The 14,497-nt window shown below is 44.0% G+C and overlaps 2 protein-coding genes across 2 annotated transcripts in view; one reads left to right on the forward strand and one right to left on the reverse strand.

Moving 5' to 3' along the window:
- The window catches only part of map3k10 (mitogen-activated protein kinase kinase kinase 10), a 49,957-nt gene extending 44,982 nt beyond the window's left edge, over nucleotides 1-4,975 (forward strand). The window contains exons 10-11 of the mRNA XM_026192107.1: nucleotides 427-952; nucleotides 2,839-4,975. Coding sequence (XP_026047892.1) covers nucleotides 427-952; nucleotides 2,839-3,233 — 921 coding nt within the window. The 3' untranslated portion in view covers nucleotides 3,234-4,975. The remainder of the gene's footprint in view (nucleotides 1-426; nucleotides 953-2,838) is intronic.
- Nucleotides 4,976-8,956: 3,981 nt separating this feature from the next.
- Nucleotides 8,957-14,497, reverse strand: part of ttc9b (tetratricopeptide repeat domain 9B) — a 38,915-nt gene continuing 33,374 nt past the window's right edge. The window contains exon 3 of the mRNA XM_026191954.1: nucleotides 8,957-13,601. Coding sequence (XP_026047739.1) covers nucleotides 13,507-13,601 — 95 coding nt within the window. The 3' untranslated portion in view covers nucleotides 8,957-13,506. The remainder of the gene's footprint in view (nucleotides 13,602-14,497) is intronic.

Raw genomic sequence — 14,497 nt, forward strand, 5'->3', positions numbered from 1 at the left:
GTAGGAACCAGGTGCTGATAATCAAATTCACTTGATTAAATGATCATCGGCAAGTCTGAGCACCTCTTTAAAAGAAGATGCTTTGGCATTCTGCATATCTGGAGCATTTAGCTGTGTGTTAAAATAATGGCACAAATTTCCTGGGAGTGATAATCTTAGAAAGTTCAAGTTGCGGTTGAACAAACCACAAGAACCTTGGACAAAATGCTGCACTGATCCACCCAAAGGTGGCCAGACATCAACCTGACTGAAATGCTGTCAGAGGAACTTAAGAGAGCTTAAGAGAAGCAAAGACAGTGGGCCAAAATGTTGTTCTTTGCAGGTCACATTGCAGCAGCTGAATTGTTAAACTTATGTGAATGGTGTGTGTTTTCTCAGAATGAGAGTAAAGCTCAGCACGTTTTTGTGGTCTGATGTTCTCTTCAGGTGCTTCAGGATGAGCAGGACCTCCGAGAGGAGCAGCGTAAGAAGAAGGATGGCCTCTTCCAGCGGACCGGACGTTTCCGTCGCAGCACCTCTCCACCCAGCCGAAACCTCTCTCTGTCTCTCTCCAGACACCACGACTCCACGCTTCCCTGCTTGGACCCTTCTCCCTCTGTAACACTGCTCTCTTTGTCCTCTCTGTCGGACTGCAACTCCACCAAGTCCCTCCTCCCCTCTGACCCAGACGATTATCCCCTCACCCCGATGGCTGGGGTCAGAACACCGGCGGCGCCCCCAGCGCCTGCCCTCAACCCACTGTTGGACCTGCGGGCCGAGAGCTTCAAGAAGGAGCCCAACCAGTCGCTCACGCCCACCCATGTATCTGCAGCCATGGCCATGAACCGAGGACACAGACGCACCCCTTCAGATGGGGCGATACGACCCAGAGCCCAAACTCTGGGACACCACAGGACGCCGTCAGACGGGAGCATGCCCATGCCTCCTCCACCGCACATCACAACAAACAAAGGTACGGGACTCAAATCTAGTCTAACTTGTCATCAGAATCGGAGTATTTTATTAATCCCAGGGATTAAAGTGCTTAAAAGTAAATGTTAAAAATCAGGCACTCCATTCATCGTGCAGTATGTTAAAATAATACTCCAAAGTTAAATAAATCCAAAAATAATACAAACAGGTTATTATACGTGAAAATAGTCCATGTGTCACAGGTAGGAATGAGCTCCTGTGGTGTTCTGTGGTGTGTCATGGTCAAATGAGTCTTTTTCTAAAAGTGCTCTTGTGGCTGTTCAGCACGTCATGGAGACCCTGTGAAGGATTTTCCAGAATAACTGTACAGAACAACTTCCTCAGCTTCTTCTTCCTCCATCTCACCCTATCCCAGGCACAACCTGTGACACAAACCCTCTGCATGTCCTCATTCACTGCATCCACAAATCTCCTCTGTGGTCTTCTTCTCTTCATCCATCTTCAACATCCTTTCACCAGTATATCCACTATCTTTCCTGTGCGCATCGATTACAAGCACATACCCCACCACAGTCAGTTCCATCTGTGTTGTGTTAGTCACATCATGCTTTATTTTGAAACCTCTGGGTACAATCGAGTCAAATTTGCTGTGCAAAGTGACCCTGAAGTAACTGCAGGGCAGCTTCAGTACCTCGTTTATAACCTCCTTTGGTGGATGCTACACTGGAGCACCCTTCATGAAAGGAAAGGAGATTACATCCCACTCACTGCGATGCAAAATGATCAACAAAACCAACAAAGTGGTGCAGATCATGTAAATGTTAATTATAAGCGTGTTTTCTATTCACAGTGGAACTCTGAACTTTATGTTGCTGTAATAAAATCTACTTTTCCTCATGGTGTTGCCTCTCTTAATCAGATTATTGGTAATGTTTACTATATCACAGTGCATTCAAGGTTTTTCAGTGCTTCGCTTTGCATTAGTATTGTCCATGATTATTTGCCAGCCTTCAGGATTATCGTTCATTAAATTTTTACTTCAGGTCAGCTGGGATAGGCCCCCAACACTCTGACCGTTAACTGGTCAAGTGATGGATGGACACAGTCTTACTAAAGTTACAAAAAAAAATCCATCCATCCAGCCTAACCCAGCTGTCCTATGGCAAGAGGTGGGGTAAGCTCAATCTGCCAATCTGCTGCTGAGGATGACAACATGCTGTCATGATGTTAAATTTGCATTTTGAAGTCCAGCTTCTGGACATTGTAGTTTCAGCGGGGCAGACGTCTGCTGTACCATTGTCAGTTCTCCTTCACGCCTTTGCTGCAATTAGGAAAAGGAGGTTTGACTTACACTTCAGGTAGTTTCTGCACTTCCTGTGCCACGCCTGTGTTCACTTCATTATGTGGTCTTCTCAGTATTTATACCTGCAGCTCTTCCACTTGCCAGCTCTCTAGCCGTACTCTTATGTTTCCTAGTTTTCCCTCTTTATTGTTTTATTATTTCTTTGTGTACTCTCACTTTATGTTGGACTTTTCGCTGCAGTATGCATACTAAGATGACCCCCGGTGTTGAATGTAATTGTAATATTTGCTTATACCTTGCAGTACTTACTTCTTACAAACTTTCCTAAAGTAAAAGATCTGAGGCAACATAAATTACACACAAATTTGCAGTTAGTGGGCTAACATATGCAAAACATTGCCTCATTATCTGATCTACAGCTGCAGCTGCTGAATATTTTCTAGTGAGTTAGTCCGCAGATGATTTTCTCACTTAATTGCTTTGTGAGATGGAGATTTGATGCAAAACATCCGTTTTGAGCTTCAGCCCACAGGCATTTATTTGACTACACACTTGCGTATCTGAGCAGCTTAAATCACGAAGTGTTTGCTTGAAACATGACACACCTCTGTTATTATTCTTAGGTATGCAGGACAAGCTGGATATCCCCCGGCTACCTGAACCTGCCATTATCTACCCTCACCGGCGTAAAGCTCCCGCTCCACCCATCCCCGACCCGGATCCTCACAGCCTCATCAGCCCCCTGGAGAGGCCCAAGACGCTGGAGTTTGCCCCCCGACCGAGGCCAACGCCATCCCGGGTAAGACCTGATCCCTGGAAGCTGGGCTCTCTCTCCCGGACCCTGAGCTCATCGCCGGGCAGCAGCTGCGACAGCCCCCTCGGTTCAGGGGACAGCAGCGCTAGTGCGGCGCGACCCAACCTGATGGACATGGACATGGAGGGCCAGAATCTGGACCACACTGTTCCTCTGTGCGGGCAGCTACAGCCTGCCACCCTATGTGGGCAGCAGTACTCGTAGTAAAAATCAAAGAATAAACAAACATTTTAAGGTTTTTTTTTTTTCCTTTTGCATTCAGACCTGTTCCAGGACATGACAGCTTGGGCCGAACAAGGAACGCCTACTGATGTCTGAGCCGAGCAAAGTGCACTCTCACCGAAGTTTGCAAAAACATCCCACTTCTTCTCTTGTTGTTTTAAGGACCCTCATGCAACTCACCTCACTTGTGTGCCCTAATAAGGTGTTAAACCCTCACAGAAAGCCATTCACTGATAGTGCTCACTAACCTGCACGACACTGAGGGTCCAAGAGGCCTTTTTAACAGCCTTGTAGTGCGCCCAGTCCCACTTTACCTTTCTTTTCCTGCCCAGAAAGGCCATCTCTACCTGCTTCCTGGTGCCCTACGACCAGGCTACATTTCTTTAAAAGCCATTCGAGTACTCAAACAGCCGTTCTGTGACTTCACTAACTGCTCATTTCAATCCATCTGCTTGTGCTTTTGCCCGTCTGCATAGCTTTACACTTTCTGCTTGCATGTTTCTTCCCTGAAGGCGGAGCATTTTCATTATTTAAAAAAAAAGAGGCGCTGATATTGTGAAAATCTTGTGTCCTTGTTCCTTTTTTGCACACTGTTTGTCATGCCAGTGCACAAACAAGCCCTATAAAATCAGCTCCACCTTCTTCATCCTCACACGTGTCATCTGTCGTCCTCTTCTCTCCCAGACTCGAGACAGGAAAAAGCCTTTTTCTCACTGGTGGTGTATATCCTCAGCCTTGTAAGGTAAAAATTTAAAAAATAAATAAATCAGAGTTTATTTTCTCAGTGCTTGCACCATCCCTGCTGCAGCCTGTTAGCAAAAATGTTTTTCTATTGGTCCAGCAGCCCCAGTGTGCGTCTCTGTGTGTGAATGTGTACATATACATATATGTATATGTATTTATTACTTTACACGTGTGGATTAAGGAGATACGCCTGTTTCTGTGTGCTGGTGCTTTTTCAGTGCATGTCATTTCACATGTGAACGGTTTTTCACTTCTTTAAAACGAGACCACTGGTTGCCACACATCTGTTCCTCTCCTCCGTCTTTTTAAAAAACTTTTTATGGAGACATTCCTTACATACCGACGGTCTGGTCCCATCCTGCTCACGCCATTGAAACGGACACAAAGTAGAAAGCGCTGACAGAAGCCCGCCACTCGATTCCAAACTTCACCTTCTCTCCTTTTCATCTGCTGTGTTCGATGTCACCTGCACTTTAAGTTGGGCAACTGGTGGACCAGCTCGGCACAAAGTGCTCCCGTCATGGCTGACAAATCAACTTTTATCTCCGGAGTAGTTTTTGAACAGAGGACGGTTCATCCTGGCTACAGATGTTATTACTTGACTGTGCAGATTTCTTTGTGTGTGTGTGTGAGTACGTGTATGTGTGCGCGCGCATGTTTATTATTTGTATGGGATGATGACAATCCCACTGGTTGAAGGGTGAGCCCAAACTCATTCCCGTTGTGTGGTTAAGAACACTGAGTATTTATTAAATGTATTGTTATTATGGAAAAGGGTTAATTATGATTGCGATGCTCTTCCTGGGATATCTGTATATATTTGTTTAGTATAAAATGAAAAACCAAGGAAAACCTGGGAAGCTGAAACATCCATGTTGTCTTCGGTCTCAACCTGTGACGTTTCTACGGTTCAATGATGAGTAAATGTGAAACGAATGAGAGACAATGAAATAAAAACAAACAAAGATGCTTCAGTGTCACGACTGCATCTGGTTTTGTTATTGTCACGAAGTCACAGACTTTCAGATGAAGAAGTAGAACTGAAAGCATTGGGCTCAGACTGAGGTGTGAAATTATCAACAAAATGCACTTAAAGGGCCAGTTCATCCCCCCCAAAAAAACATGCATGTTATTGTTCCCGCTGTTCTGTTTATCCTTCTCAATGGTTCTGGTGTGAAATATAAGCTGATGAGCTTCAGAGATGCCTGTTGCAGTGCTGTGAAAAGGTATTTGCCCCCTTCCTGGTTTCATAGGTTTTACTTTTTGCATATTTGTCACACTTAAATGTTTCAGATCATCAAACACATGTTAATTCTAATCAAAGATAACCTGAGTGAATACAAAATGCAGTTTATAAATGAAAACTTCATTTATTAATGGGGGAAAAAAGTTATCCAGACCTGTTTACTTTTTCACTTTCTGTGAGTGCTGTAGATGTGCACTCACCATGAGACGCTCAAAAAGCCCTAAAACTGTTAGATATAGTGTTGGAGGCTGGTTTTCAATGTAACCTGTATTTCAGTCTTTTCAGTGAAACCGTGCGAGAAGTCAGCAGTCTTCTATCAACAAGACAAATAGACAAGTTAGACGTAGCAGAGGTGACGGAGGACATCATTAAAGGACCTCTAAAGTTGGTCTTGGTTATATCACACTGCTGCTGTCTCACGTTTCACACTGGTGGGAGCAGCAGAGACAAAGGCGCCTGTAGCAGCAGGCAAACTCCTCTAGGTGTCACCACTGTGCCCTATGATGTCATTTCTTTCCCATGTCTGCTGTTTTTCTCTCGTTGTCCCCTCCTGACACTGCAGCTGCGCTGGATGATGGCACGTGAATGTGTTAGCGTGCATTTTAGCACAGTTAACAAAAACTTACAGGTGAAATGTGACACGTGAGAAATAAATAAATTATCAACATGTGAACAAAATGTGAGATTTGAGCTGCAACCTCGTAATGTAAAGATGGTTCAAACGCGGTGCATACAGATGTCTCTCTCACACACACACACACACACACACACACACACACACACACACACAGAAAACACATACACAAGTCCTCTCCTGCTGTGTCTGTCAGTATGACCGCCTATCAGACACCCTTTCAGACGCCAGCCAGTTACCTAGCAACCCCTCTTCACTTCCATGGTGATGCTATTAAAAGCAACAACACACATTCACACGCACACGAAAAAAATGGACGATGAGCCTGAAAATGAAGTGAAGAGCAGAGAGAGTGGCGATAAAGTGACAGCAGAGAGGGTTCAACACGCTGAACATCACGTCTGGTTCTCCCACACACACGTCATCTGTCTTTTGTCTTGTTGTGATGAGACTCTCATGTTTGCCACCTTCTTTGTTTTTCCTCTCAACACATATTTTCACCATATTTCTTATTTTTTACGCCACAGTCCGCCCCTTCTCGTGTCCCTGCAGACATATTTCACGGGTAGTAGGTTGGGTCAGGTGGTGACAGTGTTGAGGGGAGGACAGAGAGCAAAAAGAGGCAGGCGTGGAGTGTGTGTGAGTGTGTTTTCTGTTCACTTTCAAAGTGAACAACTAACCAGATTGCCTGCCAGTTGGTGTGTCGTCAGATCTGCAGAAGGACTCACTTTATTATTTCAAATTTTTTTAAAACTGAATCTTCATCAGATCATTAAACCACTAATGAAGATTTATCCTGAACATATTAATAAAGAAAACTCAGTGCCCTCATGCCACCATTTCCTTCAGGATGCAATGGGATAGACTTCACTTCAGATGATGTAGTCTGATTCAAAGGTGGAAAATCCTGCAGAAATATTACTGTCCTCTACTGAAAAGCCCCCCCCCCCCCCCCCCCAAAAAAAAAGAAGAAAAAGAAAGAAACTAATAAAAGAACCTATCGATATCAGAGAACTACAACATACCAGCCTTGTCACATATCTACTGGGTAGGTTAGCTTCCCGTGGACCTCGATATGTTTTGTTGGTTGACAAAGCTTTAGAAGAAATCGAGCTAAGTCAGTTTAATTCTTATGTAGTGTGTGAAGCATTCCTGTGTCTGACTGGGGGGGCTGATGCTGTGGTTTGTTTTGTTTTGGGGTTTGAATATTTAGAGAATATACTTGATTTTGGGTTTCTGTTTAGGGTTCCTTGTTGCTCTAGTGTCTCGAAGGTCATGTTTTTTAATTTTAATTTTGAGCATTCGTTTTAGTTCTTATTGTACAGTTTGAGTTCTGGTCCTTGAATTGTGTGCACATGGTTTAGTTGCCTCAGTGTTTCCTTCTCTGTTACTCCCTCCGTCTCATCCTTCAGTGTTTATGTCCTCCAATATTGTCCCTGTCTTCAGTTTTGATCCTCTCCTCATCCTTCCCATCACCCTCGGGATAACCTTCATTTTCCTCTCTCTCTTTGCTTCCATCATGCTCTGTCACATCTTCTTACCATCTGCCACACAGACAGACCTCTACAAGAATGAAGCATGCCGGAGTGATATTAGCCTCTTACCCTGCTCACAGCCTCATGTTTTCAACACATCAGAGGTCAAAGCAGAGCCTAGGCGCACTCCATAATAATTTTAATCAAGGTAATTATTGTGATAATTATGAAAGCCTAAATAAATCGTCCATGCTTTTTTTTTTTTAAACCAAACTGTAACACTACAATTGCAGCACCTCGGCTACAGTAAGTAGGCCTCATGCATTAGATTAAATTAGGTTTGAGAAATGTATAATGTTAGATTTAACAAGCATTTTTGGTAAATATGACTCACACTTTGCATCATGAGTCGGGTCAGTAGAATAAGTTATTTGTGCAGGTGAGTCAGAGTGTGGGGTGAACTAAACTGTGGCATCAGAGAGTCTCAGCAGCTTTTTTGAATAAGGGCTCTTCTTCTTCTTCTTCTTCTTCTTCTAGCTGGTCCCTTTAGGGGCTGCCCTGGTGGATCAGTTGCCTCCAATCTCACCTTATCCACAGCATCCTCCTCTGTCACACCACCCTCCTTCGCTGCATCCACAAATCTCTCAGTTTTCCTCCTGCCTGGCAGCTCCATCTTCAACATCCCTCCTCTGCATGTGTCCAAACCATGTCAGTCTCGTCTCTTTTACTTCATCTCCGCGCTGTTTGACCTGAGCTGTCCCACTGATGCACTCATTTCTAATCCTGCCACCACCTTCAAACGTACATCTGTCCTTCTATCCTATCCAGCATGCTGCTATCCTTCTGTCACAATCACCTTGATTACCGTACCTCTTTCATAGACTGTCCTTTGGCTTGGATGGTTGACTCCAGGTATTTAAACTCATTTACCTTTACTACCACTACTCCTTGCAGCTTCATTGTTACACCTGTCTCTCTCTCATTCTCACATGTTTTCTGTTTTGCTTCTACTGACTTTCACACCTCTTTTCTCCAGTGCATACCTACACCTCTCCAGACTCTCCTCCACCTGGTCCTTACTCTCACCCCAGATCACAATGTCATCTGTAAACATAATAGTCCATGGAGACTCCTGCCTGACTTCATCTGTCACCCTGTCCATCACCACTGTGAAGGCTCAGAGCTGATCCCTAATGGAAACCCACCTCCACCTTGAACCCATCTGTCACTCCTACCGCACACCTCACCACTGTCTTGTTGTCCTCATACATGTCCTACACCACCCTAATATATGTGTCTTCCATGTCTGACGACCTCACTATTACCACAGTTACTCTCTTGGCACACTATTATTTTTTTCTTTAGATCCAGAAAGGCACAAAGCATCTCCTTCTGATCTTCTTTATACTTTTAAATGCTTTTCTTCAACGTTACTAGACCTTATTTGTCATGAACTTCTCTTCAGCTCAGCTTCACGGTCTGTTTGTCTTCTGTGTCCACATGTTACTACACATGGCTACATTTCATTTACAAATTATTACCTTTTCCAGAGTCCTACCTGTGTAGTTTTATCTGAAATTAGATGAAGTCACAACCACACAACAGCAACATTCCTCTTTGTTTGAAACTTTATTCATAATCTTCATTTACCAATCAATAGTGCATTCCCAGGCTAGCAGTTCAGTAAAACCAGTGATGGAGGCCTGTTGGATGTCTGAAAGTTGAAAGGGGAAAAAGAGAAAGGCCTCTTGGCAGCGAGGAGAGACAAAAACACAGTTTTAGCCTGGACACCCCAGCCTTGTGTCCCTTCAGGTAGGATGGAGGCCTGCAGCTTTGAGAAGCAGCTCTGGTCCAAGTTCCTCAGAGTGTCATCCACGCCTGTGTTTACTGCTCGTCTCGCTGTTCAGAAACAGAATAGTTGGGTGAACCGTCAGTCAGACAGTCAAAGGGCGTTGCACATACTCCGAGCCGTTTCTGTACCCCTCGACTTGAAGGACATCAACAGAAATACCAACAAATACAGACACAGTCACAAAGCAGCTCAGTGAAGGAGCTGTAGTTAAATTCTCTTTTCTATCTCTTGCTTTTCTTTGCCGCTGATAAAGTAATTTAGTGAAGTAAAGCTTTTCACAACCATAAAACTTTCCATTTTTCTGTTTTTTTGTACATTTGTATCATATATTCACAAAAACTACTTTGACATTTGACAAACATTTACCTTAAATGACATCAAAGTAAAAATAGCCAAAATAAAGTAACACAGCCAGTATTTTTTTTTTCACTTTCCCGTCTCTCTTTTTTGTTGTGCTTTTTGTTAGTTTTCAAAGCTACACAGACGCAGAGATCCGGCGTCTCCGTCTCCATTTGCACAGACAGCATGTTGTCAGGTTATGCTTACGATAACAGCCTCCGAGTCAGCTTGGTCATTAATCAAGGAAACCAATCAGCTAGAAACAATCCTGTTTTATGTGCAGCTAGGAATCCCTAGACGGTCGTAGTACAGTAGTACAAGTTGAGCAAGAATGACTTAGCACTGCAAGACAAAAACAAGATGGAAGGGGGGGGGGGGGGGGGGGGGGGGCTGGTGCCGTGGAGAGCGGACCACGGGAGGAGACCGATCCTCGAGGGGACCCCTGGGTGAGGGGACTCGGCCAAGGTAGTTATGGAGATGGCGCTTGCAGGTGCCGTTCCTTGCTGTTGTGGTGATTTATCTCCAAGAGAGAGCATAAAGGAGGAGCAAGGAAAGCTTCTGCATTCAGTGTTTTCATCCTAATTAACCCCAGAGCTGCACGACACCAATACAAATCAAATGTTTCACACTTTGCAGCAGCGTTGCTGATCGTGGCACTAATTCAGAGATGGAGTCTTAAACAGAACCTTAAACTTAATCAGATAATTTCCCACAACATGTGGACAAAAATATGTGGACAGCCTTGCATGTAAATGTTTATATTTTTTATAATTATGACATAAATCCTGCATCTATGTCGAAGTAGTGCTGTGCTCTGCTGCGAATTCTGGTATCGATCCGATACCAAGTAAATACAGGGCCAGTATTGCAGATACCAATACTGATATCGATCGTTTTAGCCTATAAAGGCAGCTTATTTGGGCTAAAGCGGTGTGTTGTGATTTATGAGATGGATCATTGTCACTTTGCAAATTCCAAACACATTTTAATGACCACTAAATCACCTTGCAGCCTTTCAGGTATTTTGAAACTGTGTTTGTTGGAGAGCTGGAATGTAAATGTGGTCGTCTCTAAAGCACTTTGGTTCAACTTCTGTTGTTTAAATGTGCTTCAGGCTGTAAATAAAATAGATGTGATAGTCAGCACGAAAAGGCTCAGACATTTTTTATAGTGCATGTTTAAGGTGTATGTTTTAATCTCCCAAAAAATAATTATTTGTTAGGCTATTTACTGAAAAGGAGAGAAACAAAGTATCGATCCTTTACCAATAACAGCACTGGTATCAATACTTGGATTCATCCGCTCACCTTTGTGTCTATGTGCTTTCTATCTAACATTCACACGCTGATGTGCACACTAGAGAGCAACTTGGGATTTGGCGTGCTGACTAGAGTAGGCAGAGATTGAACCACTAATTTTTCAATTAGTGAATGACCTGTTCTACCTCTTGAGCCACAGCCATGTTTATGCTTATGTGATCACTTTTGCCTGCGTTCCTCAGAGAGGTTTATATTGTGCACGTCTGATTGGCTTTTTCATGATCTGGTGCACGCTGCTGCTACATTTCTTATTCTACAGCTTGCACAACAATGCAGACCGAGACCTCGCTTTCATCCAACGCCTCGTCGGCTGTGAGCCAGGCCTTGTCGTCGCCCAACATCATTAATGATCTCGTGGCTGAATGGGAGCAAACTCAGGCTGCAGATTAATGCTCAGGTGTCCACACACTTTTTCTAAGTGCAGTGTATGATGATAAATAAGCTCAAAACTTGCTTTTTGCTGCCAATTTAGAGGTGCAGCTGCTTTAGTGGGGCTGATGATGGCCTACTTCTCCCTCCACCGGAGCCTCTCAGTTTCATGCCGGTCTCTCCAGCGCGTGGTGCCGTCTCTCCAGAGTCCCATTGACACACTTAGGTCCCTATTTACCTCATAGCAGGTCAATGAAATAAACGGGGAAAGGGGGGGGGGGGCTCACCCAACGCCGTTATTTGACTTGATTTCCTCCTCAGCCTCTTAAGCAGTGGACTAATCAGTTATTTTAGTCGAGGCAGAAGGTGACCCTAATTTTGAAGAAGTATTTCATACCTATTCTGCTGCTGTGATCACAGTCTGTCGCCACCTTCTGTGTTTATAAAGGGCAGAATGGATAAAACAGAGGTATACGCAAACAGTTGAGTGGCAGCATGCCATGACAGAAAGCAATAGAGCAGATATAATCCCAATCCCAAAACATCTGAAGCAACGCTCTGGAGCCGCATGTTACATGCAGGAGGTGGGCTTGCACATGATAAGGAGGAAACTGGGTTTTCACGGGATATTTTAGGTCATGCTCTCACAAAAGATAAATCCAGCCTTCTGCAGAACAGAGCAGGCAGATTTAAGCCTGTGGTAAAGCTATTATAAAAAGCCACATATCAATGATTCAGCTTCACACGTCACAAGATAAGTTTGACAGCTTGTAATGGATATCCACAAACCAGATCGTCTGCAATGCTAATGTTGTGTGTTATCTGCCCGGCACAGGTGTTTTAATCTATCAACATACAGTAAACTGTAAGCAGGAGAAATCTCAAATGACTCACTCTAGTGCTCCAAGACGGCAGTCTGCACCATCAGGCCAGATGTGTGTGTGTGTGTGTGTGTGTGTGTGTGTGTGTGTGCGTTTTCCCTGCACTAACACTGCCCAGAGTCTCCGTGGTGGTTTATGGATGTCTGGGAAGCCTCAGCATTAGTGATAAAAGGATAAAAGTGTCTCTCTCTCTCTCTCTCTCTGAAAAAAATTTCTCGTGGATCTCCATCTAGCCAGCGGCAGCTGATGGAAGTCTGATCTCACTGGCTATTTTCCGTTGTGACATCATTAACAGGAGAACAGAGGATGGTGGAATTGATGAGAAGGAGTGAGGGAGCGAGGGAGGGGCTTCGACAGTCTCAACAACAGTAACACGACACACGACCCAGGAGGGGGTTCGGACAACAGATTCAAGACACACCAGTTTGCACGAAAGTACATCAGGCAACGGAATGAACCGCTTGGAGAATTTAGGCTCTTTGCTGCACACACAGATGCTATTAACCACCGATTGTTCACTACTGAGTATGACAGCAAATTAAAAAAGCCTAATATGGGGTTTTAAACACTTGAATTAGCCCTTAAATTCAAAAAACAGTCAAGAAACTGAGATAGAAGGGATCTAGGAAAGAAAAATCCAGACAGAAAAGTGATAGATTAAGCACGGAGGCAGGCTTTTTTTTTCTACTTGTTATATTAGTCCATCTCAGAGTCTGGGTAAGTGGCCTGAGTGAGACCTGGTGGGTTAGGATGTACAATCAAATCGGGATGTGGTCTTGGCATGTGTCTCATACACATATACACCGCCTCACCGCACCCATTTTTATTCTCCAAACCTGTTTCACACACTTCCACACGCATCCCTGCCCTCCTCCCGGTGTGGTCGAGCTTCCCGAGACCCCCCAAATTCTCCTCGAGAGTTCAGAATAAAACGGAGAGAAAAAGAGAGCGCGAGAGAGCAGAAACAAAATGCTTTCCATGTTTTTTAAACATCTGCTGAATCACGCAGATGTCTGTCTGTCATGTGTATGGGCTGAAGCTTCGTTTTGACTCCACCACAATGATGGGTTTGTATGAGTATATATTACAGCTTCTTCCATGTATTTTCATGATATTTCTTTTTTTTTTTAAAGTTTCCTTGCTGACTGCGTCGAGGGAGAGGAACCACAGCACCTGAGGGAGAAAGAGGGAGAAGAAGAGGGAGAGGAAGAAGGAAGAGGGTGGGTCGCAGACAGCGCTTGATATGTGTTTGTCTGTAACAGGCAGGTGATTGCGTCTCTTCTGACAGGGCTGCCATCAGGAGGAGTCAACAGGGGAGGAAGAGAAAGTGGAGAGTGGGAGGTACAACTTGTAGGATGAAAGGTCAGAGGGTTCAGGAGGGGGGAAAGGTCGAAGGTTAGCCCTGGGTCTCCTTGCCGCTGTCTCGTTCCCGTTGTCCACTCTTGCTCATCTTCATCTCTGTCAGCTGGATGTATCGGAGCACGTTGGTGTCTGCAGAGAGAAAATGGGACGACAGGTCATCGGTGGATGCTCTGAGCACTGGCAGCAGAGCAGTCGGTTGCCCCTTTCTTACTTAAGTTTAGCAAACTGAGTAAAAGACGTGCTACAGCAGAAAGGTAAACAATGTAGAGAAAAGAGCTACAGGCTTTTACTTTAGTCAGCTGTAACTGCTCATCGATGACGAGAAAGAACCCTGACCTCTCACCTTTTGACACTTTCCTATTGGATAAAGTTCTCCAAACAATTCAAGTTTATCCAGATTTGACCTTCAACCTTTTGTCATTTTGTCATATGAGACATTTGGCTCAAACTTGGTCATGATTATCATTTTAGTTCTCATTTTGAGTTCTCAAATTGTTGGTAATCCCAGATTTACAAGGTGAATTGAAAACTTTCGTGTTCCTGGAATATATCGATTGAGCAAAGGCATTAAAAAGGCTGTTTCCCAAAGTGAAAACGATCTATTTCCTCCTATTTTAGAAAAATATCCTTCCAAATGTATCCACAGCAAAAATTCATACAAAAATCTACTAGAGCTCCTAATGCCACGTGTCCTACAGCTGGCACGTAATGAACACAGAGGTGCACACCTGCATGTGCACACTCACTCTTTGATATTAAAAAAAAGGAGCTGCATTTGCTGCCAAGCATGTTGCCTCTGTTGCATGTGCTTCTCATACTATGATTTAGTCAAGAAAGTGGCCCCTCTAGCATTTTCCTGAGACGGCATATTTGCTTAATTCTTTTTTTCTTTTTTTTTTGTGTCCTGTTTGGATCTTTAGCCATCAGAATTGTTGTCTTAAGGCCAAGAAAGATGCCAAGCGGATATTTACTTAATTCTTACCGTCTCTGGTTACATTTTTCGGGTTTTATTCTTGGTTAATATG

Source organism: Astatotilapia calliptera, chromosome 14 (genome assembly GCF_900246225.1).
Source record: "Astatotilapia calliptera chromosome 14, fAstCal1.2, whole genome shotgun sequence".
Taxonomy (NCBI): Eukaryota; Metazoa; Chordata; class Actinopteri; order Cichliformes; family Cichlidae; genus Astatotilapia; species Astatotilapia calliptera.